The sequence below is a fragment of the Mus musculus genome, chromosome 1 (genome assembly GCF_000001635.26).
Source record: "Mus musculus strain C57BL/6J chromosome 1, GRCm38.p6 C57BL/6J".
Taxonomy (NCBI): Eukaryota; Metazoa; Chordata; class Mammalia; order Rodentia; family Muridae; genus Mus; species Mus musculus.
The window spans coordinates 140,569,743-140,597,036 of NC_000067.6; the positions used below are offsets into that span (position 1 = coordinate 140,569,743).

The following is a 27,294-nucleotide window of genomic DNA, read 5'->3' on the forward strand; positions in this document are numbered from 1 at the left end:
GAAGGCACACATTTTAGTTCAAAGCTGGCACATGGTCGAAGGCCTTTGGCTCATAGGGCACTGATCCCTTTCATGAGAACTCTGTCTCGATAAGATGAAATTAGTTTCTCAGAACTCGACCCTGCAATGTGATAACCTTGGCAGTTTGGACTACAACACATCTATTTGGGACAACATGACCATTTCAGACCAGCCTAGGTTCGTATATGCATAACGTTTTTCTCATATATGATGATATTTTAAGGCAAATCTTGGTAGCATGATGTGTTATGTAACTTTAGCAACTGTTCAGAGTTAACTCAACTGCTTTTATTGTTTGTTTTATTACGTCATCTACTACAGTAAGAATAACTGTTTACATATGAAAAAGTTAACCTTCTCAATTATGAGATGTTCCAACAGATTTGGAAAAGTTGTTAATAAAAATGAAAGAGATATTTAAAATTTTATTTTTAAGCACACATATGCAATACACTTGTAAGAACATATACAAGAATCAATTTTCAACAAAGATGGGGCACATTTATTGTAAAGAGTTGAATATGAATACCTTTTTAAAAATATTTGCCGAGAAAATTTGCCCACACAGCAATACATTAAATATAGATGCTCATAGCTTCTTCCTCTGATTCTGAACAGAAAGAAAGAGAACGAGGTTCTAACTTGGCCTTTATGTTTCGACTGCCTTTTGCTGCGGGAAGAGTGTTCAGCATCAGTATGTTAGACACCCTTCTTTATCAGGTACGCAAGCGAGTGCTCTTTCTTTGAAGTGGTTATTTTATATTTCACCTAGATTTTATGTAAAAATATGTGTTAGTGATGTTTCAAACTCTTACCTTAAAAGTTGATTTGAAACAGTTCACTATGCTTCAGCGTATTTAATCACATAAATGTTGATATCAAATGTTTTATTCAAAAATACATTTTATAACTTGGTCTGATGTCAAATGCTCAGAGCTGAACACATGCATACAAGTAAGGTTATATAAACTGAGTAGGTTGGTTTTAGAAACATATATTTATATACATATATCCATATAAAAACCATAAATTTGAAAGGGAGCAGGAGACTATATGAGAAAGTTTGAAGAAAAGAAAGTGAAGGAGTAAATGATGTAATTATATTATAATCTCAATTGAAGTAATTTAATAATATTTAGTAAGGAGAGAGAGAGAGAGAGAGAGAGAGAGAGAGAGAGAGAGAGAGGGAGAGAGAGAGAGAGAGAAACTCTACACCACACAAGCTTGAAGACCTGAATAACTTCCTCAGAACTAAGAATGGAAACAGAGCTAACTCGTAGAAGTTGACCTATTTTTCACAGGTCACTGTGAATTTGTGATATCTCTGTCTCTCTGTCTCTGTCTCTCTCTGTCTGTCTCTGTCTCTGTCTCTGTCTCTGCCTCTGCCTCTGTCTCTGTCTCTCTCTCTCTCTCCTTCCTCACAATAATAACAATAACCACATTAAAAATAAGAGGCTTGGCTTGGAAATTGTATTCCTGGGTACCAGTTTCATGTGAAATTTATTAATGTATTTTCCTATAATTCTAAGCATGTCTTTGAGCTACTTAAAGAGAAAAATAACAAAAAAGTTAAAGCTAGCATTGCTTATTAGAACTTCTTTTTTTCAGATTTTAAGCAGATAGAAATGTATCCAGATTCTAAACTGAAGATATTTAAGCATCTGATAATTTTTGCTTAATTTATATAAATAGAAGTGTAACTTAGAGCCATTTAGTCCCTAAATATCAAGGTTCCATTGCTTTTATGCATTGTACACTAATACAAAGCAATCTAAAAATACATATATTTCACACAAATATAGCATGGTCTGCTTTTGTTTGCTTGTTTTTGCCTGTGGCTGCATCATATTGATGTTACCTGTTCCCTGATTAGTCAAACACTCACTTAACAATTCCATTTAAAGGGAAAATATATTTATAGAGTTTTATTTCATAGCATTAGCCTCAAATTAAGCACATTCAAATTTTATTGTCTACACTGCTCTTGATTGTATATTTGTGGCACTCTTTTACAACTGTCTGCTTGACTAAACTAATCCCAAGATATCTGAAGATTTTCTACGAGCCTCTGGGCTAACTCTTCCTGTCCTTATGGATGTCAGTACCGACCTGCTTGTCTGAAAAGGTGCCACAGTGGGCAATGAGCAATGACTGTTATTAATGCTTTTTACTAATATTTCCAGATAATTTATCTAGGTAATCCAGGAGGTTGGCCTGTACCCAAGATCCCCAAATATGAGTATACTCATCTGTTGAAAATAAAATTGCAACCCAACTTGTTTTCCTTTTTTTTTTTTTTTTTTTTTTTTTTACTATGCTTGAAGAGCATTTGTTGAAGCTGAGGGTTTGTATGGATCGCAAAGATGTACTTAACTACTATTCTAGCGCTACAGTCTTATTTTCATGTGATATGATGATCCTAAAGAAGTAAAGATCGTTTTTAGGCCTTCTTTGTGTTGATTTTTGCCTTGCCTTATGAAGAGACACAGAAGTTAGTAATTTGTTGAAGCTAACGCAGAAAGACGCCATTAGAATGTGCAGGTTTTAGATTACAGGATGATAACATGCTTGTGGGTTAAGCCTTATTTCCTGAATTCTATCTCAGAAACCCACGTGTTACAAATTACCATCGTTGTCCTCTGACTTCCACAGGTACTCTGTGGTATACACGCACACATACACATACAATGAAACATAAAATAAATAAATAAACAAACAAACAAACAAACAAAATCACAGTTTAAGATCAGGGGTTTTTTGTTTTTGTTTGTTTGTTTGTTTTGAGACAGGGTTTCTCTGTGTAGACCTGGCTGTCCTGGAACTCACTCTGTAGACCAGGCTGGTCTTGAACTCAGAAATCTGCCTGCCTCTACCTCCCAAGTGCTGGGTTTAAAGGCATGAGCCACCACTGCCCAGCCTTATACTCCTGTCTTAATCCACTATATACTGGATCTGTCTATATGGGTATGTGTATATCTGAGAGAAACTTCCTATAGTATATTAAACATATTTGCTGGGTTAGATTAATTTCTATATTAATAAACTTCAAATTAGTCTAGCTACAACTTATAGCTTTATTGTACTATTTGTTTGACAAACAGTTAACAAAAGGACTTCAGAGTTCACAAATTTTAGAAAATAATTTCTATCCTTCAGGATTTTTGGTTGGTTACAATGACCTCTGAAGTGTTCGGAATGATTTCCTTCTTTTGTTGGTGCTGGGATTAGACCCCTGAGCCTTGTGCTCCTAGGGATGATATTTGATGAGGGGATCTCTAAAAGCTTGCTAATATTATAGCTTATATTTCTATGATTAAGTGATACACATTGCTATTTTAAGAAAATATAATGATTCATTTTTTAAAAAATGACTGTATTTTAAGATGTGATAGTTTGGGAAAGAATACATATAATAAAAATAATAAAGGAAGTATAAAATAGGTTTCATTTTACTACTGAGCAGCTTAATCTTTGGGAAAAGAGTGGCTGAAATATTTTAAAGCATTAATTTAAAAAGTTATTAATTTGACCATTTTATTTTAATCAGAGGTATTTGTTTGGGTTTTAAACCATATAACATGTTAGCACCATGCCTTGTATGGCAATCTCAGTATATGTACTATCTCTAAATAGCATGTATTTCATATATTACTTTATAATTGGTTTTACTATAAATGGTTATTTTAAGTGTTGAGACATATTTTAATCTGATTTTACCAAGGCTTACTGAGATGCTAGAAATAGATTTCCAGAAACATTTATGTGTTCAAACTTCCCAGTCTTCTTTGTGTCTGACATACATAATGTATACATGTTTTCCTTATATTGCAGTCATTTGTGAAAGATTATATGATTTCTATCACCAGACTTCTTTTGGGACTGGACACCATACCAGGATCGGGGTTTCTTTGTTCTGTAAGTTACTCATGTCTGGAAGAGGAGAGAATTCTGATCGAAGTTTGATCGGAGCGTCAACTATGTGCTTTTGGTGACTCGTTTATAACCAAATTTTTTTCCTCATGTGTGTCTATAGAATTAATCTGAGATTTTTTTCTAGTTCATTAGGTCATTAGGCCTTAGATGTATTATATTTTTTCTTTGTGCCTCAAGCATTACAATTAATATTGTTATAAAACCATTCTATACAAAACCAAATACAGTTCCTCATTGTTGATGTTGTTTTAGCTATCAGTTTTGACAATGACATGTCCAAGATTTTGACAATGACAATGTCCATCAGCAGGGAAGTTCTGGCACTCAAACCTCTATCTCTCTGAGATGGGATCCTAATACACTGCTCAGACTGTCTTCATATTCTGGAATCAAGGAATACTCCACTCAATTCCTTTCAGATTTCAGTGAGACTAGACCTGTGGTATTGCACATGGTTCAAACATGCTGTTTTGTATAAGAGTGTAATACATAGAATACAGTAGATTGCTAATGGATCAGTTGTACAAGGACCTGTGTAGAAGAAGGTCCTTGGCTTCCTGCCTGGAACCCTGTGCTCCTTCTACCACAAATTTTCTTCTGTACATGTAAGAACAATGGGGCAAGTGGATAGGACTTCTATTATGAGAATAGTTCTGCACCTTACTATTTTTTCTCTATATAATTAATTCCCTAAATATCAGTGTCAGTTGTGTTACTTCACCATCTTGAAAGTTTTCAAAGTTTACAGTATCTCCCAGATCTCTACCAGTGTTGTTCTGCCTACTTTTACTGGATCAATAAAATGCCATACTGGCCTAGATTGAATACTTAATGTTTCTTGCCTTAGAATGTGCTCTCAGGATAAGCTGAGATGGAGTAAATTAGTAAGCCTCGTGAGTGAATAAGGTTTTATGAAATGCCACTTTGAGATTTTTAAAATATACACCGGCAGGGTTTTGAAGAAGAGAAAAATGACCACTGGGATTTTTATTCTTAAACATTGATTGTGTGATTCATTCATATGCATTATAGATGAAAATCACTGAAGATGACTTGTGGATCAGAACGTATGCCAGACTCTATCAGAAGTTGTGTTCTTCTACTGGAGATGTTCCCATCGGGATCTACAGAACAGAATCTCAGAAACTAACGACATCTGAGGTTTGGATCTACGAAAGCCTTTTTTACTGTGCTGTTTACTATGATGAATATAGTCATTCACAACCATACAGACTGATTTCACACAAGTTTAATGGAAAGTGAAATGGGGTTCTATATAAACACCTAGAGTACATTTTCAGTAGCTAAAATCTCAACTGTTTCACAAAGTATTGTTAGATAGAAGGCTTTTTAGCACTGTGGATATTGGGTTCCAATCTTTGTTTTTTCCCTAGATCCATGATTAGCCACTTCTAGAACATTCTAAAGAATCAGAACCCTTTAAGTCACCCCGAGATTGTGAGATAAGAAACAAATCTTGTCTGAACCACCTATGTTTCTAATGTATTCCTTGACTATACATATTAGTATTTGGAAGAAAGCAAAACAGGAAATCTCATCAAGCATTGAAATGCATGTTTCTTTGTTTCTACTTTGAAAATGTATGTAAAGCTCTAAGAAAAGTCTAGGGACAGACTTTTTGCCTGATTTTCTAGAAAAAATGGAGTAATTTTATTGGGAGCTAGATCCTATTGATACAGAAGGAAGAATTTTGATGACCACCTACAACTGAGAATACATCTGTGTTTTAACTTTATCACCTCTGTGGTTGCAGGTAATTTCTATATTGTTAGGAAAATCCATCTTTTTAAGATAGATTATGTTATGAGATAAATTTTTTAGATAAATATACAATCCTACATATATTTATATATAATATTTATTAATATAAATTTTGGTTTATATCCTTGAAGTATTTTCTTTCAAATTTTCCAAAGTTATGACTAATCACAAAGACATTTTGTCTAGATTTTTCTTTTCCTCTTGTGCAAAATCACCCCAGGCTTAGCGCTCAAATCAATGATATTTATTTTAGCTATCCGAGTAGATTGTGATAAAAAAAAATAAGTGGTTCATGCAGAAGAAATTTATTGTCAGAATATAGTTAAAAGGATATAGATTTATTTTCTTGCTCAGTTATTGTTATAGTTTTACATAGGTGGGTATTGTGCCTATCTGGATGTTATCCATGTTTTCTGAGTTGTTGTGGGTTACTTCATTGTTGTTTCTGAGACATTGAAAATATCTCTGCCACCATCTCTATAGCTATATTTAAGTTTTTGTTTGAACACAGACTCTTAGGTTCACTTCAGAAAAAGAACGTACAAATAAGAAACAATCAACAGTAGCTGACTGGGGATGCATACCAGAAAGTTAAATACAAGAAGTAATTTGGCAAGTATGGCTAAAGTTTTTAGATTAGCTGCAATATTCTTTGATTATATAGTAAAATATTAAAACAAGACACTTTTATATGTAAGTAGTTTAACATTTTCTTAGCTTGCTAGTGTTTCAATTGTAGCATATCATACATTCAATGACTTACAAAAATGGAAATGTTAAAGCCTAGAAAGATGGTTCAGTAACAAAGAGTTCATGTAACAAAGAGTTCATACTGCTGTTCCAGAGGAGGGTCATATACTCCTAGGTACACACACACACACACATACACACACACACACACACACACACACACACACACACACACACACATACACACATGCAATCAAACACACTCATATACATAATAGAAATTGTAAAAGATTTTTGTAATGAAAAGTTGATTCTGGCATTTGTAAGGACTGGTAAGCCTGGAATCTAGACAATGCTAGGTTTGTTGTCTGGCCAGAGTCTGTTTTTGATTCTTGACATTTGAGCAACATATCTTCTTAGAACAGAAGAAACAAGGCATTCTGGGATCCCTAGACCTTTCATGACTTAATCACTGTCCAGCACTCCTATCTCTAAATACCATTGCTCCCTGGCTTACAATTTCACAGACTTTTAAAAAGTGGAACATAAACATTTATTGTAATACAAATATTTCTCAATTGGCTATGGTAATTACAAAGTGGATTTCTATAGATGTTTTTGTAGTTTTACCATTATTTATGTTTTATGAATTTAGATGTAGCAATTGTTTTCTTTGGTGAGTCCATTCATACTCATGCCAATCATTTTGTATGATTGGAAAAAAACATTTGTTGTTTACCGAATAACATGTCAAAATTTAGAAAGAATAGGTGCTATCTCTGTTGTTGTCAAAGAGTACTTAATTACATTTTAGCTAATTCTTCACAAATTGTCCTTCACAAATAAAATTATCACTGAAATTGTTTTTTAGTCCCTGTGCCTCCAGTTTATTTATATGTTTTTAATAGGATGTCATTGTCAGAATAAAAGGAAACTGATCTAAGCTGATGGATCCTGTTTTCCCATTTTTTTGAACATAATTTATCATTTGACACATTTTATTTAATGATTTATATTTGAATTCTGTAGGCAACATGAGACACAAAGATAGAGTATATTAAACATTTCACCAACATTTTACTGCTTCAAAGTAATATTATTGTGCATGCAACACACACTACCTACTACAGCTGAGTTGAATATTCTCTTCCAACATGAAAGGTCTAACACATGAAGTAATACAAGTCCATCATGTAAAGTGAAGTTTCTTTTTCTAGACACTTATTTTAAAAGTGAATATACTTCTTCTCATTCTTCACTAGGAGATTATGTGAATATGATTGATGGATAGCATATCCACAATCAGTTACAGTTTTACAGTTTGCTGGAACATCTTTACAGTGAAGGAACTCAGTTAAGACAATGAGTTATATGTGGAAAAGGAATTAATTGTCTTTGGTAAATACAAATAAAAGATGAATAAGTCTAAGGAATTGAAACCTACCATCATTTTTTTTTCCAGTGTCAGTTGGTTCAAAGAAAAAAACTTAGGAAGTTCAAGTGTGTCGTTCAGATTAAGTGGCAGTTTTCTCAAAGTAAAATCTAGGAAAGATTCTAGATTTTAGGAAACAGAAGTTTCATTCAGTTTTTGGAATTAAAGGGGTGGTTATGATCTTGCTCAGATCACAGGAAGTCTTCTGCCATGGTGTTAAAAGCTTCCGTTGTCTTTCCCATGATGTAGACCTGACCAGTGTGTGCAAAACACCAAGCATTGCATAGGAAATAACAGATGAGAAGGAGAACAGGAAACTGTCAGAGAGATCCCCTTAGGATGAGTTATTCATGAGTGAATAGAGAAGAAATTTTTAAGTAAGAAAAATTTTGACTTTAGTAAAATAACACCTTTATCAACAATAAAATTATATTAATAGAGTAAATACCAGTCAATGTCTTCTGTCTTTACACAGATTGTATTTAACCATAAATTTCCTGAATGTCAGTTCAGACTGCTATTGTATGCATCATTACCAAAAATTAGTGTATAATGTAAATGATTACTTAAAACATTATTTTCATGAAGTGATTCAGTTATTTCTTGATCATATATTTTAGTATCTATTATATTTATCCAATCTGAGAAAACAGAATATTTGGTAGATATGAAAAATTATACTTCATGTTTACTTAACTTTTATCAAAAGCCTTTCAAAAAAGCAAAGACATTATTGCATTATAAGTGTAATGTGGATATATGTCATATTTTGTCCACGTTGCTGTTTTGTGTATGTTTGGTCCAGTCATTGTCTAAACTGCATTTTATGTATTTTTTTTCCTCCTTTGTGTCAGTCTCGAGAAATAGGATCTCAAGTAAGTACCTTCTGTTTGTCTCATTCCTCAGTGCTTTAATATGCAAATGCAGACCTATTAAAAATTGACTATGAAAGACTACATTCAGAGTTTCATTCTGAAAGGTTCATACATACATGCATTTTTTTCATGTTGATGTAGTTTTATTTTCACAGAGAAGATTGCAAAATAATGTTACGTTTTGTCTTCGGACTGCATTTGTTAATCCACTTTAGGCATTATTTCAGAATTTCAGTAAACCAGTTTCACAAATGCTATAGCTAACACCAAGAAACTAATCCCCCTACTTAGCAGTAGTCACATATGTCTTGTCTTTTGTGTGATTTCTTAAATTCTTAGTCTGTACTGACAGGACTGTGGTCTGTAATTAGCAGGCATCTGTTCAAAAAGTCAGTCCTAATAGGTGGAACTCACAATACAAGCTGAAGCTCTAGAAAGACATTAAGAACGAAAACATATACTAATCAAATAATTTTTCTATCTGAACCTTGACATTATAAAAATTAATTTAGTATTTTATTACTTTGTAGTATTAACATTTATAATGGAGGATATTTTAAAGTGTTACAGTTTTTAAGAGTCCTAAAAACTGGTAATATTTTTTTTTCCCAAAGTTTAAGGATCATACAAATCCTCACTAGTGTCTAGAGAACTCTGATCTTTTCTTAAAGGAATCTGTGGACTGAGACCAGGAAGCCAGAGTTCAGGCAGATAAAACTCAGGAGATGTTGTACTTGCTGAGATATATAATAATAAACTAAGGCTGTGCCTCCTGAACCTCTTTCTGAGCATTGCTAGCACACAATACATTAATATTAACTTCATTCACAGTGCCTGATAAAACATACTCAGAATTTATTTCTTTGACATGTAGCAATTTGTACCTTTGACTAACAATTCCTAGTTTCCCCTCTTTCTCTTTCTCTCTTTCTCTTTCTCTGTTTCTTCCTTTTTTCCTCCCTTTCTTCCTTTCTTCATCTTTCTTTCTTTCTTTCTTTCTTTCTTTCTTTCTTTCTTTCTTTCTTTCTTTCTTTCTTTCTTTCTTTCTTTTGTCTTTCAGATTTCTTTATTTTATGTGCATGAGTTTTGCCTGCATGTTTGTATGTATATATGTATGTGTCTGGTGCATGTAGAAGTCAAAAGAGGGTGGTAAATGGTTACACCTGGGGTTAGAGATGGTCATGAGCCACCAAATGGATATTAGGAATCAATCCTCTCCAAGGGGAACAATTGATCTTTATGGCTGGGACATTTTTTTTTTGTAGTCAAATTTCTCCACTTTTTTTATTCATGCTAGCACAATATTACTCTTTATTAGAATTTTGCCTTTTTTAGTAAGAAAACAACATGAGTAAATCTTGGCATTTTGTGCTCAGTGAAACAAACTTGCATGCAGAAAAGCAGTATTATTTCTGAGATTTGAGACTAGGTACCTTGACTAAGATTCAAACTTTAGCATATGTCAGAGCTGGATTTCAAATTGAAATAGAACACTAGGCTGTCTATATTTTATCACTTAATTCTACTGTTGTAGATAACTACTCCCTTCTCTCACAATCAGTTTTGAGCACAGCATTTACTTTGGGTATCTACATAAGAATTGACTCAAACTATGTAATTGTTTGACAAAACCTCATCTTTTTCTGCACTCTGCATGTTAGCTGAGAACAATTACCTCTATATTGTTGGAAGTCTTTCTTTTTTTTTTTTAATTTGAAGTAAGCTCTTCTAATTCTTTATATGAAGAACATAGGCATGATCAATCTGGCCAGTATCCTATCTATCATATACCCAAACAGAACAACATCTACTGAGAGATACTATATGCATTCAGTGCAGGCTCAGAATGCACTGCTAAGCAGTAGATTTGTCAGACAGCTGAGGTGAGGATTCAGGCCCGTTTGTACATGCACTTTCCTCATTGTGAATTGGAAACAGTGAGATCCTCTTCTCTTGCTGGTCTTTTATGAGGCTTCTAGACAAATCCCATTTCCTTTTTCTACTAGCACTAGATCAATCACACTTTTGTTCTACTGTCATGATAAAGAACCATTAGTTCATATTAGCTACCTAGTATTTCCAGTCAGATTTATTTCTGTGTGTTGAGCTTGTTTGCAACATAGTTATTCTCTGCCAGTGCTTCAGTCCTTGTTGCTAGGCATTAACCATTCATCTCTTTATTCTGCATTGACCCTGGGTTTAGATTTTCACTACTCCATAAGTAGCTGTGTGCAAACTTGGACTATGATGGATGTGAAGCAGAAATAAAAGGAAATTGGGAACATATTACTACTTCATAGGTTAAGATAAAATAAATGTGTAACTGTTCAGGGTTAATTATGTACAATTCTGTGACTAAATATATACAGCATCATAGATATTACTTTCCTATTTCAGCATTATTTTTGAGTATATATATATATATACATATACATATATTGCTACTTTAGAGGATGTTCAGGTTGACAAAATTAAATCTATGATGAATAATATATAAAGTCAATAACCCTGTATTGGAATAATGCCACAGATGTTGAGTTTAGTAATGTAAAGCATTTGACTCTCTGGTATTATCAATCTTATTATTCTCTTTGAATTTTTAAATTTTTGTTTGCAAGCAAAATATGAAAAATAAAGATATATATGTATTTAAGAGTTTTTATATTGGATGTTTGTAAATATATGAAATGTATGCAACTGTATAAGTCTTATGAATTATGACAACATGAAGTTACGAATCATAGTTATTCATAAACTCATCATTCATGTACATATGTACACATACAACATGCACATAAATGTAACAAAGAAAAGTTTATATTCATATACTCTGTGAGACTGAGTTCATTTACAATTTTCTTTTTGTTTGATATCTTATAGAAGCTTGTACTTGAATCTTTTTATTACCTTTTGAATTTATTTATCTGCCAGTTTTAAGCTCTAATGATTCTCTGTCATACTCATTTCCATTGTCAGGAGGCCATTCTTTACTTTCCTTAGGGGCTTGTTTGAACTTGAGAATCTGTCTGACTGCTAAGAACATAGTGGAACACATGACCCTGTTGCATGGTGAGGCATATTCTGGGTATATGCCCAGGAGTGGTAAAGCTGGGTCTTCAAGTAACTCTATTTCCAATTCTCTGAGGACCCTCCAGATTGATTTCCAAAGTGGTTGTACCAGATTGCAATCCAATCAACAATGGAAGAGTGTTTCTATTTCTCCACATCCACACCAAAATGTGCTGTCATTCTGATTGGTGTAAGGTGGAATATCAGGGTCATTTTGCTTTGTATTTCTCTGATCACTAAAGACTTTGAACATTTCTTTAGGTGCATGTCAGCCGTTCAAGATTCCTTTATTGTGAATACTCTCTTTAGTTCTATACCCGATTTTTTTGATTGAGTTGCTTATTTTTGTTTTTTTTGTTTTGTTTTGTTTTTTGGTGATTAGCTTCTTGAGTTCTTTATATATTTTGAATATTAGCCCTCTATCAGATGTGATAGTGAAGATTTTTTTCCCAATCTGTAGGTTGCCTATCTGTCCTGTTGACTATGTTGCCTTACAGAAGCTTTCCAGTTTCATAAGGTCCCATTAATCAATTCTTGTTCTTAGAGCCTGAGCCATTGGTGTTCTGTTTAGGAAATTTCCCCCGTGCCAATGATTTCAAGGCTCTTTCTTACTTTCTCTTCTGTTAGATTCAGTGTATCTGGTTTTATGTTGAGGTCCTTGATCTACTTGGACTTAAGTTTGCACAAGGTTACAAATACGGATCTATTCTATTTTTCTACATACTGACTGCCTTTAGACCAGCAACATTTATTGAACATGCTTTCTTTTTTCCATTGTATATTTTTGGCTTCTTTGTCAAAGATCAAGTGTACATAAGTGTGTGGTTTTATTTCTGGGTCTTCAATTCTATTCCATTGATAAACTTGCCTGTCCCTGGACCAACACTATACAGATTTATCACTATTTCTCTGTAGCTTATGAATGTCAGGGATGGTGATTCGCCCAGAACTTCTTTTATTAATAATTGTTTTTGCTATTGTGGATTTTTTTAGTTTTCCAGATGAATTTGAGAATTGCTCTTCCCAAGTCTTTCAAGTATTGTGATGGGATTTTGATAGGGTTTGTGTTGAATCTGTAGATTGCTTTTGCTGGATAGCCTTTTTTTACTATGCTAATTCTACCAATCCATGAGCATGTAAGATCTCTGCATTTTCTGAGGTCTTCTTCAATTTCCTTTTTGAGAGACTTGACGTTCTTTTCATACAGATCACAGCCACAGTTACTCTGATACTTAAACCACACAAAGACCCAACAAAGAAAGGTTACTTCAAGCAAATTTCACTTATGTATATCAATGTAAAAATATTCAGTAAAATTCTCACAAACCATATCAAAGAACACATCAAAACCATCATTCACCATGGTGAAGTAAGCGTTATCCCAGGAATTCAGAGGTAGTTCAATATAAGAAAGTCCATCAATTTAATCCACCATATACACAAACTTAAAGAAAAAAATCACATGATCATTTCATTAGATGCTGAAAAAGCCTTTGACAAAATCCAACACCAATTCATCATAAAAGTCTTGGAGACATCAGGAATTCAAGGCCCACATCTAAACATAATAAAAACAATATAGAGCAAACCAACAGCCAATATCAAATTAAATGGAGAGAAACTTGAAACAATCCCAGTAAAATCAGGGACAAGACAAGGCTGGCAACTCACTCCCTATCTATTCAATATAGTACTTGAAGTTCAAGCTTGAGCAATTAGACAACAAATTGAGATCAAGTGGATACAAATTAAAAAGCAAGAATTCAAGGCATCACTATTTGCAGATGATATGATGGTGTACATAAGCAATGCCCAAAATTCCACTGGATAACCCCTATGGCTAATAAATAGTTTCAGCAAAGTGGCAGGATATAATATTGACTCAAAAAAAGTAGCCTTCTTATATACAGATGATACACAGTCTGAGAAAGTAATTAGAAAACAACACCCTTCACAATATTCACAAATAGTATAAAATATCTTGGTGTAACTCTTACCAAGCAAGTGAAAGACGTGTGTGACAAGAACTTCAAATCTATGAAGAGAGAAATTGAGGAAGACCTCAGAAATGGAGAGATACCCCAAACTCATGCATTGATATGATATGTTAAGGCAGACTTAACATGTAGATTTCATGGACTGTATGTAAATGGAGTTATAAAATATCATGGGATATGTTTAAAATACCTGTGATCTAACAATCATATATATATGTATATATATATAGTCACATAAAAACAGAAAGGACTAGCACTGGGAAGATCCAGATGTTTTAACAATTAAGAGCTCCAGAAAAGTTTCGGCAAGTTGATTAGTAAACGATGATAGAATGGAATGCCTTTATTTTGTTTTTACTGTGGAAACTCTCACATGTAGATATACAATTATACCAAGATCATGCAAACAAGTTATTTAAATTCTAGGCAATGACTATTCCTAAAATACATAATTGTCCATATTCATTTCCCTTAAAGTCTCAAATATCCATTAGTGTGGAAGAGTGGGAAGACACCAAAGATGTCAAAGACCCAGGGCACCACCGCAGCCTTCACCGCAACTCAACGTCTAGTGACCAGTCGGACCATCCCTTGCTGCGGAGGAAGAGCATGCAGTGGGCCCGAAGGCTGAGCAGAAAAGGGCCGAAGCACTCTGGTAAAACTGCAGAAAAAATAACTCAACAGCGACTGAACCTCTACCGGAGATCCGAAAGACAGGAGCTTGCTGAACTTGTGAAAAACAGAATGAAACACCTGGGCCTCTCGACGGTGGGCTACGGTATGCTCTTTAAAACTCCTATACACTTAAGCCTGTTATTTCTTCTTGTTACTCGTCGCACAGTCAACTTTGATGTAGGAAAGGACTGATTTTTGTTTGGCAGAGTACGTACATGGCACTTTGAAGAAAATCTCATTTTTTGCTTGTGCAATATTTAAGTAACAAACATATTGCTAAAAAATGGTTAGCATTAGTTCATTAGGCAATGTTTGGACCCAGCATGGCAATACCCTACTTTAAATTATTCATAAAATTTGATTTTGCTTCCACTTGGACCTATAAAATCTAAGCCTTAAAACTTCTGGATTGTCTAATACCTAGCTAAGATTTACATAGGTCTATCTGGATATAATATCTCTCTGCCTCTCTCTCCCTGTCTCTGTCTCTGTTTCTCTCTCCCCCCCCCCCCTCTCAGCACACATAAATACACAGTAGACACAAATATCTTACCTATCTAAATTCTAGATCCTGAGATGGAATGAATTTGAGGTACTGCAAGTAACTAACTATAGTAGCCATTGGAGAACTCTAACATATAAATTAAGTTCAGTTTAACGAAAGACTTCAAAGGGCTTATTAATTTTCTATTTAATTTTTTGAGATTCTAATATAATTATAACATTACTCATTTCCATATCTTCCCTTAAAACTCTTCCATATACCATTTCCTGCTTTCCTTCAAATTCATGGCTTATTCTTCCATTATATGTTACTGCATTCATATATGTATATGCATATAGACATGTATTTTTAAATATAACCTGTTCAGTTCATATTGTACCACTTGTGTGTATATTTTATGTGCCCACCATTTGGCTCTGGACAACCAATTGGTGTGCTCTTCCTTGGAAAAGATCAGTTTTCTTAGTTATTCTTTTCTGAAGTCTATGGCTTTGAAAGCTTTATTTTTGAAATAGAAATAGTGTTTTAATTGATATAGTACAAGCTTTTTAAATAATTCCCATTTTATATATTAATGATTTTAAATTTAAAAAATTAATGAAGCAATGCACTGACCATGTTAGAAATGGCATTATCATTATTCAAGTTTTATTGCAGAAATGTGCTTAACAGACTAATAACAAAACTTGTAGACATGCCATAGGGATAGAGGAAATTCCACACAGCTCCACTATTAGATGTCAAATGACATGATGCCAGTGGATGCTTACTGAGCCAGAATCCTTTGGTTTTATGACAAATTCCCCCATAGTTAGTTCCATACAGTACAGATCTCCATACATGCACATGCACATATAAGAAAAATTATTGAACTCAGTAGGGTATATATACATATACATATATATGTGTGTGCATGTATGTATGCATACATACATATGCATATATAAAGCAATAATTTTTAAAATTTACTCATATTGGAAAGGGAATGGAGGAATTTGGGGAAACAAAGAGACAAAGATGATGTAGATTCAGCCATCACATATAAAATTCAAGAAAATGTAAAACTAATTAAAAAGAAACTTAGTCAAGTAGTCAATGACAAATGGGGTATTTTCATTGTTTATATATACTTATATGTACATATATGATTGTACATATGTACATATCTCCTCCTATCCTCTTCATTATCTTCCTATCTTGAGACATTTTAATCATTTAACTTTGAATTTAAAAGAAGTTGCTTTTGGGATTTTGGGGTGTTTTGTATACATTTTTTCATAATTGCTTAGAGCGATTTGAGCAGTGACTTGTTTTCTCTTCATGATTTTCCTCCCAGAGGTGGATGATTCAGCTCAAAGACTCCCATTTGAATTTGCACCAGTCAGAGTTCGTCATAAAATGACATTTGTACTGTGCTTTTCTTAACTGCAGTGAAGACACATCTGTGCCCAAAATTTTAAAAGAAATGCATTTAATATGTTACATTAGATATAAATTCAAAATTTAGAATGACATTACAGAAATTCACTACTGGCTACTTGCCCATAAAAATGACGTCTGAGATGATTTGATTTTTAACAAATTAATTTTCTATCTTTAGCTTTTACAGATTGCTGAGGTTTTTTATTTTATCTTTTAATCAAAAGATCTATCAAATGATTATTCCTCTGAATTTCAGCTGTTTCAAGAACATTATAAATACCTGTTAGTGTGTAAGCACAATGGCATACTGCATCTTGACTTGTAGAAATATGAAAATGCTTGAGCTTACTACGTGTGCATTGCCTGAGAAAGCAGCAAGGATTTATATGGAAGTATTTCTTAGGCACCATGGGATTTACTCATATTCTATTTGTATGGAAATTAGATAATATTTTTTGCTCATGATAATTCTTATAGTGGAAAACATTCTGTCCTTTTATTTTCTCTACCCTCTCTCGCATTCATATGTGTACACAAAGATGCATTTTTCTGTTCTACAGCATTTACTGAACACCTGTGATCTCAGGTTATGAGAACAGGATTTAGAATATAAAGTATCATGGCCTTCTAGACCAGTTCCCTTAATAATAACTTTATCCACAAAATCAACATCACTACAGTGTTTCTAGTAATAGGAAAGGAACTCTTTAAGATACTAGGAATTGTGTTGACTCAGACAAGAACTCCTTATTTATAAAGTTCACAAAACACTGTTAGAACAATATGTTAATTTTTATGTGCTTGCACAATTTTTTTCCAATTTTCTTATGTATAAACTGAAAATAGTCATTGGTACCACTGAGATAACTGCACCCACAGAATGATCTGTAAACCATATTTGGGTAGCATGAGCAATAGTGGCAGATACTTAGGTATAGTAGATATAAATATGAGTGCCTCTAAGTAAAAGAAAATATAAGCATGGCATGCGTAGAGTAGAAGTTTTCTGATTTCCATGTAGATGAATACTGTTAAGATATTAGATTACAGATTCTTCTGGAAGGCCTACTTTCTCTGCAATTAGAATCCTTACCTTCACTGTCCTTGTCTGAGGAGCTGAGCCACACACCTCTCTCAATTATTTAAATTCCTTACTCTGATCTCACTAAGGCCCTCAGTGGGACATATGCTTGTTCCACAGGCATTTGCTTCACATGGCTGCTTGCTGGCCTCCTAACTTTATTGGATTGGGAATCACCCTGATAGCCTGCTGATCCATAAGATCAGATGCTACAACCAGCTGAACTTGCACTCAGATTCATGAGTATCAACACTCTTAAAGAGACAGTATCAGCTCCACCAATCAGATGTCACACCTCAGCTACTGCAATCATCCTAAACATTGCTCTTAACACTGGGCTGCCTTTTCATTCTTCAGGTCAGACAATACAACTATGTAGACCTTTAAAATTCAAACCATCATGTTCTCAAGACCAGCTACAGAACCACTCTGTTTTTCTTGTCACGAGTCCTGAACTATATACCATCTCTACTAACTTAGAGCACTCACTGATGCGCCAAAGGCTATAATTTTTCCTTGATAAACTGATCTTCAAGTATCTAAACACTAAACTAGCCAAGTAAGGGTAAGAGAAAGACAGATCCACTTGCTCATTCAACATGAAGAGTTGGTGTATGTTAGTGCAGAAGCTCATATCAAAAGACACCACCAATGATCTAATGCTATATGCACTGGTCCCAACAGAAATATACAAGCAGTATGGAAAATTAAGACAATATGCGTCCCATACTCTCTAGAACAAAATAAACAAATAAACAAACAAAGATACAACAACAACAACAACAACAACTGTTGCGTTGTATCCAGGTCACAGCAGGATCCCCAAGAGAACTCTAAGAACTGCTGACCCGATGTCGTGAAACAAGAGAGTCTTTTATTAATTCGAATAAGATTCGGATCACAAACCTTCCCACAGCAGTGCGACCCCTTGTCTAGGGGGTTTTATAAAAGCATAATCAGGAATTCTTTGGATTTTAGGGTGACACGGGGAGGTGACAAGGGAAGTCATCTTTCAAACAGGACATCATTTGTTCAGGCAGTGGGGCTGAATCATGCAATTGGGAGGGGACACTCTTCTGACCTGAGAAATAACTTTTTTGTACTATCAAGAACTATTGTGTTTTTACAACTAGCTACAGCTGTCTGTGGACTCTTGATTACCTTCCTTTAATGGCCCTTATCTCATCGCTCTTCCCAAGGATAGGCACCAACTGCACTGGGAAGTGCTCAACCATGTATCAGTGAGAATGCCAGCCTTGGCAATGGGGTTGGGGGGAGGGGGGGGAGGGTGACCAAGGGAGGTTGCTGCTTTTCTATTCTCAAGCAGGCATCTGTTGCTCTACCCCGTGGGGGAGGGGTTCATTAGGGAGTGCCTCTATGAAAACTGGGATAGCAATATTTCAGTGCCAGATCAGGTCTTCTCAGAAAGGCTGTGTTACCTGGAGGAAAAAGCGGGGAGTCTGGGAGTGGGGAGAGGAATTTCTTCCAGCAGCAAAAAAAGTGCAGAGGCAGGCTACCTGTGTCTGCACAGTAACAGGCCCCACCAATCTCATAGTAACAGTCTCTAGTGAAAACAGCAAATTAGCCAATTGAAGTTCCTGCACAGTAGGCCACAAATTGAGCCATAATGCAAATCTCAACAAATGGAAGAAATTCGAAGTACCTCTTTGTATTCTATTTGACTACAACAGATTAAAGCTTCAAATTACAGTAGAAAATAGGCTATAGAAACAACATGAGCTCACAGAGATTAAATACCCACTATTACATAATGGATTTGTCACAGTTAAAATTATGATAAGGATTTAAAATGTTTTAGGATAAAATGAAATTTGAAATACAATATAACAAAATTTCTAAGTCACAATCAGTAAGGACTCACTGGAGAAGTATATGGCTCTAATTGCCTTTATCAAGAAATCAGAGAGAATACAAATTAATGACTTAATGGTGTACCTTAAGAACTTAGAAAAATAAAAATATACCAAACCCCAAAGCAGATGAGAGTATTTTTTTAAAATGCCAAAAACTAATGAAGTGAAAATTTTAAATAATATAAAGAACCACCCCACACTTTAATTCCTCCTAGACTTCTTATTTCACACCTCCTTCCCAAAATAATGCTCTTTATGGATTTCTTGTTTGTTTGTCTATTTAACTCACTAAGTGCTAATTAGTGTTGCTAGTATATGTGCTTGGGTATGAGCCAAATAATGAGGAATGGAAAGTATACCATTTGCCACACTCCTAAAGAAATTAGTATCTTCCAGTGACACTCATTATCTACCTAGCTCATCCTTTAGAGGCAGGTTTTTGGGAGGACTTCCACATTTCTTGCTGGAATCTTTAACTTGATTGATTTTGTGTAGATCTTATGCAGTTAAATATATATACATGTATATAGCATCCAGGACTTTCATAGAACTCCTCTCCATCCTCCGGCAGTTACATTCTTTCTGCAGACCTCCTTAGGGATGTCCCTGGTGTCTGCTGAATGTTGACTTGATACAGAAGTCCCTTTTATGGCTGAATATTTAAAATTGCATATTCTTAGCACTTTGAAAAGTAATGAAATTCTGAATTGACCATTTCCTCCTATGATTAAAAAGTTGCTGATTAAGATTGGGGAAGCATAAACCTATAATACAAACATAAGTACGTTGAAGGCAGATTGACAATATGACCATTTAGATAACATATATTAATATCGTTAATAAACCTATCAATAGAGCTATCACTTCCTTAGCCATAGATTTTGAGCTTATTTTTAGTACTTGGCTGTGCTTTCTCCATGAAGTTACAAATATAGTCATGAGAACAAATAATTACCCTTATAAATAGTCTTACAATTATTGAACCAGTGAGAACATTTTACTTAATGGGTCAGTTTGGAATTTGTAGTGTCCACAGCACAGAGCCCCCAATGGAGGAGCTAGAGAAAATATCCAAGGAGCTAAAGAGATCTGCAACCCTGTAGGTGCAACAACATTATGAACTAACTAGTACCCCAGAGCTCTAGACTCTAGCTGCATATGTATCAAAAGATGGCCTAGTCGGCCATCACTGGAAAGAGAGGCCCATTGGACTTGCAAACTTTATATGCCCCAGTACAGGGGAACGCCAGGGCCAAAAAAAAAAAAAAAAATGGCAATAGGTGGGTAGGGAAGTGGGGGGGAGGGTATGGGGGACTTTTGGGAAAGCATTGGAAATGTAATTGAGGAAAATATGTAATAAAAAAAATTAAAAAAAAAAAAACAACTGGTATATTTTCTCCATGAACAGCCTGTACCGTACCATGTGACACTACTCAGGGAACAAGAAGGAAGAGTGTTAAGACCAAAGTGTGGATGCTTCTGTCTTCTTAGAGATGGGAGACAAAATAGTCAAGGGAGAAATTATGGAGAAAAAGTGTGTAGCAGAGACTGAAGGATAGGTCATCCAGAGGATCCATCCCATATACAGACACCAAACCCAGACACTATTTTGGATGAAAGAAGTGCTTGCTGACAGAAGCCTGATATAGTTGTCTCCTCAAAGGCTCTACCTGAGCCTGACAAATACAGAGGTTGATGCTCCCAGAGCACACATGGAGGCACTCATGGCTTCAGCCACATATGTAGCAGAGGATGGCCTTGTTGGGCATCAGTAGAAGGAGAGGCCCTCACTCCTGGGAAGGCTCAATGCTCCAGTGGAAGGGAATGCTAGCAGAGGAGGCTGGAGTGAGTGCGTGCGTGGAGGGGGGAGGGCATCCTCATAGAAGCAGGGAGAAGGGGCATAGGATAGGGGGTTTCCAGAGGGAAAATTGGAAAGGGGATAGCATTTGAAATGTAAATAAATAAAATATCCAATAAAAACAAAGACAGAGAGACTTAAAAAAAAAAGAATGAAGAGTGTCCAGGTTAATTCAAGATTCATTTCTCTCTGTTCTTCAACCAAACTGTATGGTGTGTTCAGCAATAGAGACTTATCATCAAGTTATGATGGACCACCAAGAACTATGTCAGTGGCCTCTATTGTTCTGGGTGACTCTGGGACCTTATTAATCAATAACATTTATGAAAGTATGCCTGTCTTAGAGATGTTTTTAATAATTCATGTCTCCTAGAAGCAGCATTATTAACTAATGTGGGATCAAATGGATAAAAGCTATAAATTGCATATAAAATGGTGTTATTTCATTTGGTTTCCTCATATATCCTTAAATTTTTATAATCTACCTTGTACCCTTAATTCCCAATTTCTTGATTGCTATGAATATTGACCACTTTTAAAACTCCTATTTGGTCAATATAATTTTCTGTAAAAATTTGCATCCGATACTCCTGAAAGTTGCTATGAAACTGTATTCTAAAACATCAGGTATAAAATTTCACCAATATATATTTTGAAATCACATCAATGGATACAATCACGTGGAAGAGGGAAAGGTCATGGGGCTTCAACCCTCTACACAAAGAACTACAAGCAACTGAGGAATGCTGAGAGCAAGAGAAATAATCTTCCCCAGGGAACAGCACATAATTGGTTATCAAATAACAAATGGTCAACTCTTGGTTTAATATACATACAAGTGAAATTGTACAGACTGAATAGTCTGTTTATGTATTTAAGAACACATATACATACACACACATATACACACACATAAGCATGTACAACAACAACAATAACAACAACAACAATTAAAATGGAAGAGTTGTGGAAGGGCTTGGAGGGAAGTAAGGAAAGGGTAAAATTGTATAATTGTATTATAGTCTCAAAAGTTGATAAAAGAAAATTTAAAAGACATATTTTTCACTCGTACTTCTCTTTTGAAATTTGTCTTCTCAAGTCCTAGACACTTTGGGGAGTATTTGATTTTTTGCAGTTCTTTATAAAGTTTTTCTAATAGTCTCTTGTCTGAAGTACATGGCAAAGATTTTTCTCTCATTCTGTGGCCTATGTGTTTGGTTCCCTTGGCTGTGCCAAGGATTTCATGCAGTCCCATTCACTGTTCCCTATCCCACTAAAGCCCTGTTAGAAAGGTCTTCTCCACATTGCTATCCTGAATAGAAATATTTTGTTCATTTTTATTTGAGTTTTGTGTAAGATGAAAGACATGAGTCTAATTTCATTGTTCTGTAAGTGTATGTCTAGTTTTATTAGCACCATTTGTTGAATTGCCAGTCTTTTTCCACTGTGTGCAAAACAATTTCAATGGCAGTAATTTTTATTATATGGAATTTTTCAGCTTTGTACGGCCAGAGGTTAGCTCTCTTGACAATGTATATTCATAGATTATTAATATAGTTTTTGATGCTAGGAAATAGAATCTAGATTCTCTGGTCCATGAAAATACATATAAGGAAAATCTGTTTTCCAGTAAGTACTCAACACAATATATTTGTATGTTTGCCATGGTTAATGATAATTAAGGCAGGCTCTTAATAATCCATCAAATCTACTCTATTTCTCATATAGAATTGAGAAATAAGCTAAATATAACCACAGAAAATAACTGACTGAGATTAAAGCAATGGTGTGTTGCCAATAAAACAGTTGGTGAATGTGGTCTGGTGTGTGTCTACAATAGAGATTACACACACACACACACACACACACACACACACACACACACACACACACACACACTTATTCATTCTCAAGTCCAGTATCACAAAGAGAACTGAGGGCCTAAGATGAAGAGTGGCAGATAAGGAACAGGCCGGACTGTGCCAGACTTGTAGGCAAACTTGAAAGAATGGGGTTGAACTCACCAATTTTTTTTAACTTAAATCAGATGGATGGCATTCATCTTCTGTGAGGACAAGCCATTGAGGAGTGAAGAGAGAAACTGTAATTGCTGGTTCTGAGTGTGATCACATCCATCCTAGCCTTGATTTAAAGCTTGTGAAATCTCTACGTATACTACCACCATGTTCAATATCATTCTTACAGCTAGTTGCACAACACAGGTGTTCAGTGTGATGTGTTAAAATAAGCTAGTTGAGGAAGACAAACTATTGAAAAAATAGCTGCATCCATTATCAGAAAACTTATAATTATCTAGACAGCTTTGTGACAAACAATGAGAGCAACACTAGCCAGTAGCCTATATCCAAAAGCAAAGTGAAGACTTGCTGTTAATGATGGAGAATGGCTGTATCTACACTGAGCAAGAGGCTCTCTGTTCAAAATCATCTTCCTTGTATTGCAGTTCAGAAATGTTGTTCTTTATTTATGAAATTGAGTTGCTCATACTCACATGAAATAAAACTTTTTCTAGTCTACCTACTATCTTTAGAGTGTTATGACTTAGGGTCCAGGAAACATCATCAATTTGAGTACCTCTGAGAAGAACTTGTTATAATTCAGACAAAAAGAATTGTTTTTCAGACAACTTTGAATCAAACTTATTTTTCATAGAGATATATGATCTTGATAATGTCATGTCAGGATAATGTGATTTATATTTGAACTGTAACTATTTCTGGTATAAACATCATTTTTATAACAAATTGTGATTGCAAACTCCAGCCTGTTGATTTAGCCATCCATTCCTAAGTATGATTTCAGACTTAAGAAATAAATATGTTGGATTTCCACCTGCATATGACTTTCAAATAAATCATTATTTGAGTATTTCACATTCAATTTTTAGGCCAAGCCTGTGCTAAGCAGTTTGTTTGCTATTTGTGGTTTACATATCTTTAGGCATTTTTTGTTTTTCTTGGCCACCCTGACCATATGAGAGGATTCAGATTTTTTTCCTATATCTACTCCATCAATTAACATCCGAACATATTTTTACCGGTACACTTTTCGTTGCCTCGGCTATTTTGTCATTTGTCTGTCTTGTAAGATACTTGCATTGATTTGTAGATTTAAAAAATAAATTTGCATATCAATTGAACTAAAATAGAGTTTATTATAGCATTACAATGGCATATTTCTACTGAAATGAATGTAATGAATTACATTATTTTGTAGGAATAGCATTTCAGTACAGCAAATTATTTATTAGGTTCATCTATGTTGGCCTATCATGAAGTTTAATGAAGTAATTAAATATGGAGGAACTTCTTTTTACCAAAAGAAATAACATTAGACTTTTCTTCAAAATTACTAATTTAATATTTCCTTCGAGAACTATCCTGATTTGCAGCTGTAATAACTAGAAATATACTAATACTCTGGCTGGATTTTTGGTGTGTGGTTAAGTATATCAACAAACTTTATCCTTGGAAAGAAAGGTAGTCATTGAAGTATGTGTCCATATGGCTTTATCCTCTCATCTTACAATACTCTTAGAATGTAGAACATCAAAAGCTACAAAGCTGTTCATATTTTAAAAATAATTATTTCCAGGGGGTACTGGTTAGTTCATATTGTTGTTCAACCTAGTCGGCCATCAGTGGAAAGAGAGGCCTATTGGTCTTGGAAACTTTATATGCCTCAGTACAGGGGAAAGCCAGGGCCAAGAATTGGGAGTGGGTGGGTAGGGGAGTGTGGGGGGAAGGTATGGGGGACTTTTGGGATAGCATTGGAAATGTAAATGAAGAAAATACCTAATAAAAATAATATTAATTAAAAAAATAATAATTATTATTTCTATGCCTTTTGTGCTGGTGAGATTCTTATTGCCACATTCAATACTTGAGGTTGGATATGTTTAAAGAGATGTTTATTTAAGGCATGACAATTTGAACATAGTTTGAACTCACCAGCTTGCAGTTTTGTGATGGCCACTTGGCTATGCCACATCATAGGTCTGTGGATTTAATAGAAAATTACAGGATCATATAAGAAGCCAACTTGTATGGGGCATAGATTGAATACTTGCTCTTTTAAAACAACTTGAACTTATAAGAAATAACTCCGGATGTAGAATAGTGCTCTGAGGACATTAATTTCAGTATCTACACTGTGTTCTAGGACTCCCAACGTGGCCAAGGACAACCAGGCTTCCAATTCAAGAGACTCTGAGGTGTTTAATTCAGTTGATACTTAAAGAACCGCACCTCCATTTTGTTATTTTCGAAGCAAAACATTTGCCAGAGTGACCCCTTTAAAACATATGGTTAATTTTGTTTGTTTGTTTGTTTGCTTGTTTGTTTCTTTGTTTTGAGACAAGGTTTCTCTGTATAGCCCTGGCTGTCCTGGAACTCACTTTTAAGACCAGGCTGGCCTCGAACTCAGAAATCTGCCTGCCTCTGCCTCCCAAGTGCTGGTGTTAAAAAAATGCACCACCACACCACAGGATTCATTGCGTTCTTAGAGAAAAAAACTTCTGCCTTGAAAACACACATATTAAACTATGCATATTTTCACACTATCTCTAATACCCTCTAAATACATCTATCTGCCTAGATTAGCTTTTCAGGGAATTTCCTATATCAACATTATCTGGTATGATGTTTACAGCTAATTATATTTAATTATTATATAGGGAGATGAATCAAGGAATATCCCATATCCATTTCTTCAGAAAGAAAATGCTTTTTAATCATGATGGCTTTCAGGAGAGATTGTAACTATGGTGATACTTTCTTTTTATCATCTACTGGAACAAAAAGTAGATACTTCACAGAGATTTACAAAAGCAGAAATGCAAAAACCAAATCTACATTTATTAAAACAACTACAAAACAAAACAAAAACTACAACAAGTTTTCACTGAAAACTACGTGATTCGAACACAAATACAGTAAGTGCGGTAATTTTGTGTGAATCTTACAACCAACTTGACATCTTCTTTTATTTCATTTTAGATGAAATGAATGATCATCAGAGCACCCTGTCCTACATCCTGATTAATCCGTCTCCAGACACCAGGCTTGAGCTGAATGATGTTGTGTAAGTTCATCTCATGGAATGCACTAGGGATATATAAACTACTAACTTGCCTTATGTTTTATTCACTAATAGAGCCCCTTCTTTGTTTTCACGATGAGCATGCTTAGAAAATGCTCTTTTGGCAAAAATACATATCTTTGTGCTTCTCTATGTTGTGCTATAAACTGTAGAATTATTAAAAATGGGGCTTTTGAATGAGGGAGTAGTAGTGAACGTTCTCTAGTCTCTGGGCAAAAGTATACATGCAAAAATAAGAGAAAATCAATATTATAAGTGAAGAATACCTCACAGAAAAAATGAAGTATTCGGCAATACATCCTTTTAGAAATTTTTAAATTTCTATAAGCAAAAATAAAATACTAAAAGAATACAATAAAAAAGGGTCTGAGAGAGAAATTTCATTCACTAAAACATTGGTTCTTAATGTTTCTAATGCTGTGACTTTTCATTATTATTATTACTATTATTGTTGTTATTGTTACTGTTATTGTTATTAAATTATTTTACATATTTACAGTCCAAAAGTTGCCCCCTTCTGGGAACCCCTTCCCCAAGTACTTCATGCTGTCCTCCCTTCCCCCAACCCCTGAGATGGTGTTCTCCCACTTGGCTACCCACCCCCACCTCACCCTCCCCAGAATCCCTCTTTCAAGTTTCCACAGGATTAATTGCATCTTCTCTCACTGAGGCCATACAAGGCAGTCCTCTGCTAGATATGTGCCAGGGGCCAGGAAGCAGTCCATGTATGCTCCTTATTTTTTGCCTTAGACTCTGGTAGTTCTGAGGGATCTGGGTTAGTTGACACTGTGGTTCTTTCTATAGGATTGCAATCCCCTTCAGCTCCTTCAGTCCTTCCTCTAATTCTTCCATATTGGTACCTGACCTCAATTCAATGAGTGACTGTAAGTATCTGCTTTTCTCTCAGTCAGTTGATGATAGAGTCTTTCAAAGGACAGCCATTACAGGCTCCTGTCTGT

At 34.8% G+C, this 27,294-nt stretch overlaps 1 protein-coding gene and 1 long non-coding RNA gene across 22 annotated transcripts in view; one reads left to right on the top strand and one right to left on the bottom strand.

Annotated features, from left to right (window-relative positions):
* Positions 1-27,294, top strand: part of Kcnt2 (potassium channel, subfamily T, member 2) — a 368,389-nt gene that overhangs the window by 324,086 nt on the left and 17,009 nt on the right. For 10 of the 21 annotated variants that reach the window (XM_017320506.1, XM_017320508.1, XM_006529562.3 and 7 more), the window contains 6 exons: positions 640-741; positions 3,853-3,936; positions 4,987-5,115; positions 8,713-8,733; positions 14,277-14,577; positions 26,233-26,317. In XM_017320506.1, coding sequence (XP_017175995.1) covers positions 640-741; positions 3,853-3,936; positions 4,987-5,115; positions 8,713-8,733; positions 14,277-14,577; positions 26,233-26,317 — 722 coding nt within the window. Of the gene's footprint in view, positions 1-639; positions 742-3,852; positions 3,937-4,986; positions 5,116-5,609; positions 5,729-8,712; positions 8,734-14,276; positions 14,578-26,232; positions 26,322-27,294 lie in introns of those variants that run through there. The other 11 variants (XM_017320507.1, XM_030253999.1, XM_011247996.3 and 8 more) reach the window with 7 other exon arrangements.
* The window catches only part of 4930590L20Rik (RIKEN cDNA 4930590L20 gene), an 86,227-nt gene continuing 59,366 nt past the window's right edge, over positions 434-27,294 (bottom strand). Inside the window, exons 3-4 of the long non-coding RNA NR_040604.1 lie at positions 25,186-25,232; positions 434-789 (exon numbers count right to left, since the gene is read on the bottom strand). This is a non-coding gene — a long non-coding RNA (RIKEN cDNA 4930590L20 gene). The remainder of the gene's footprint in view (positions 790-25,185; positions 25,233-27,294) is intronic.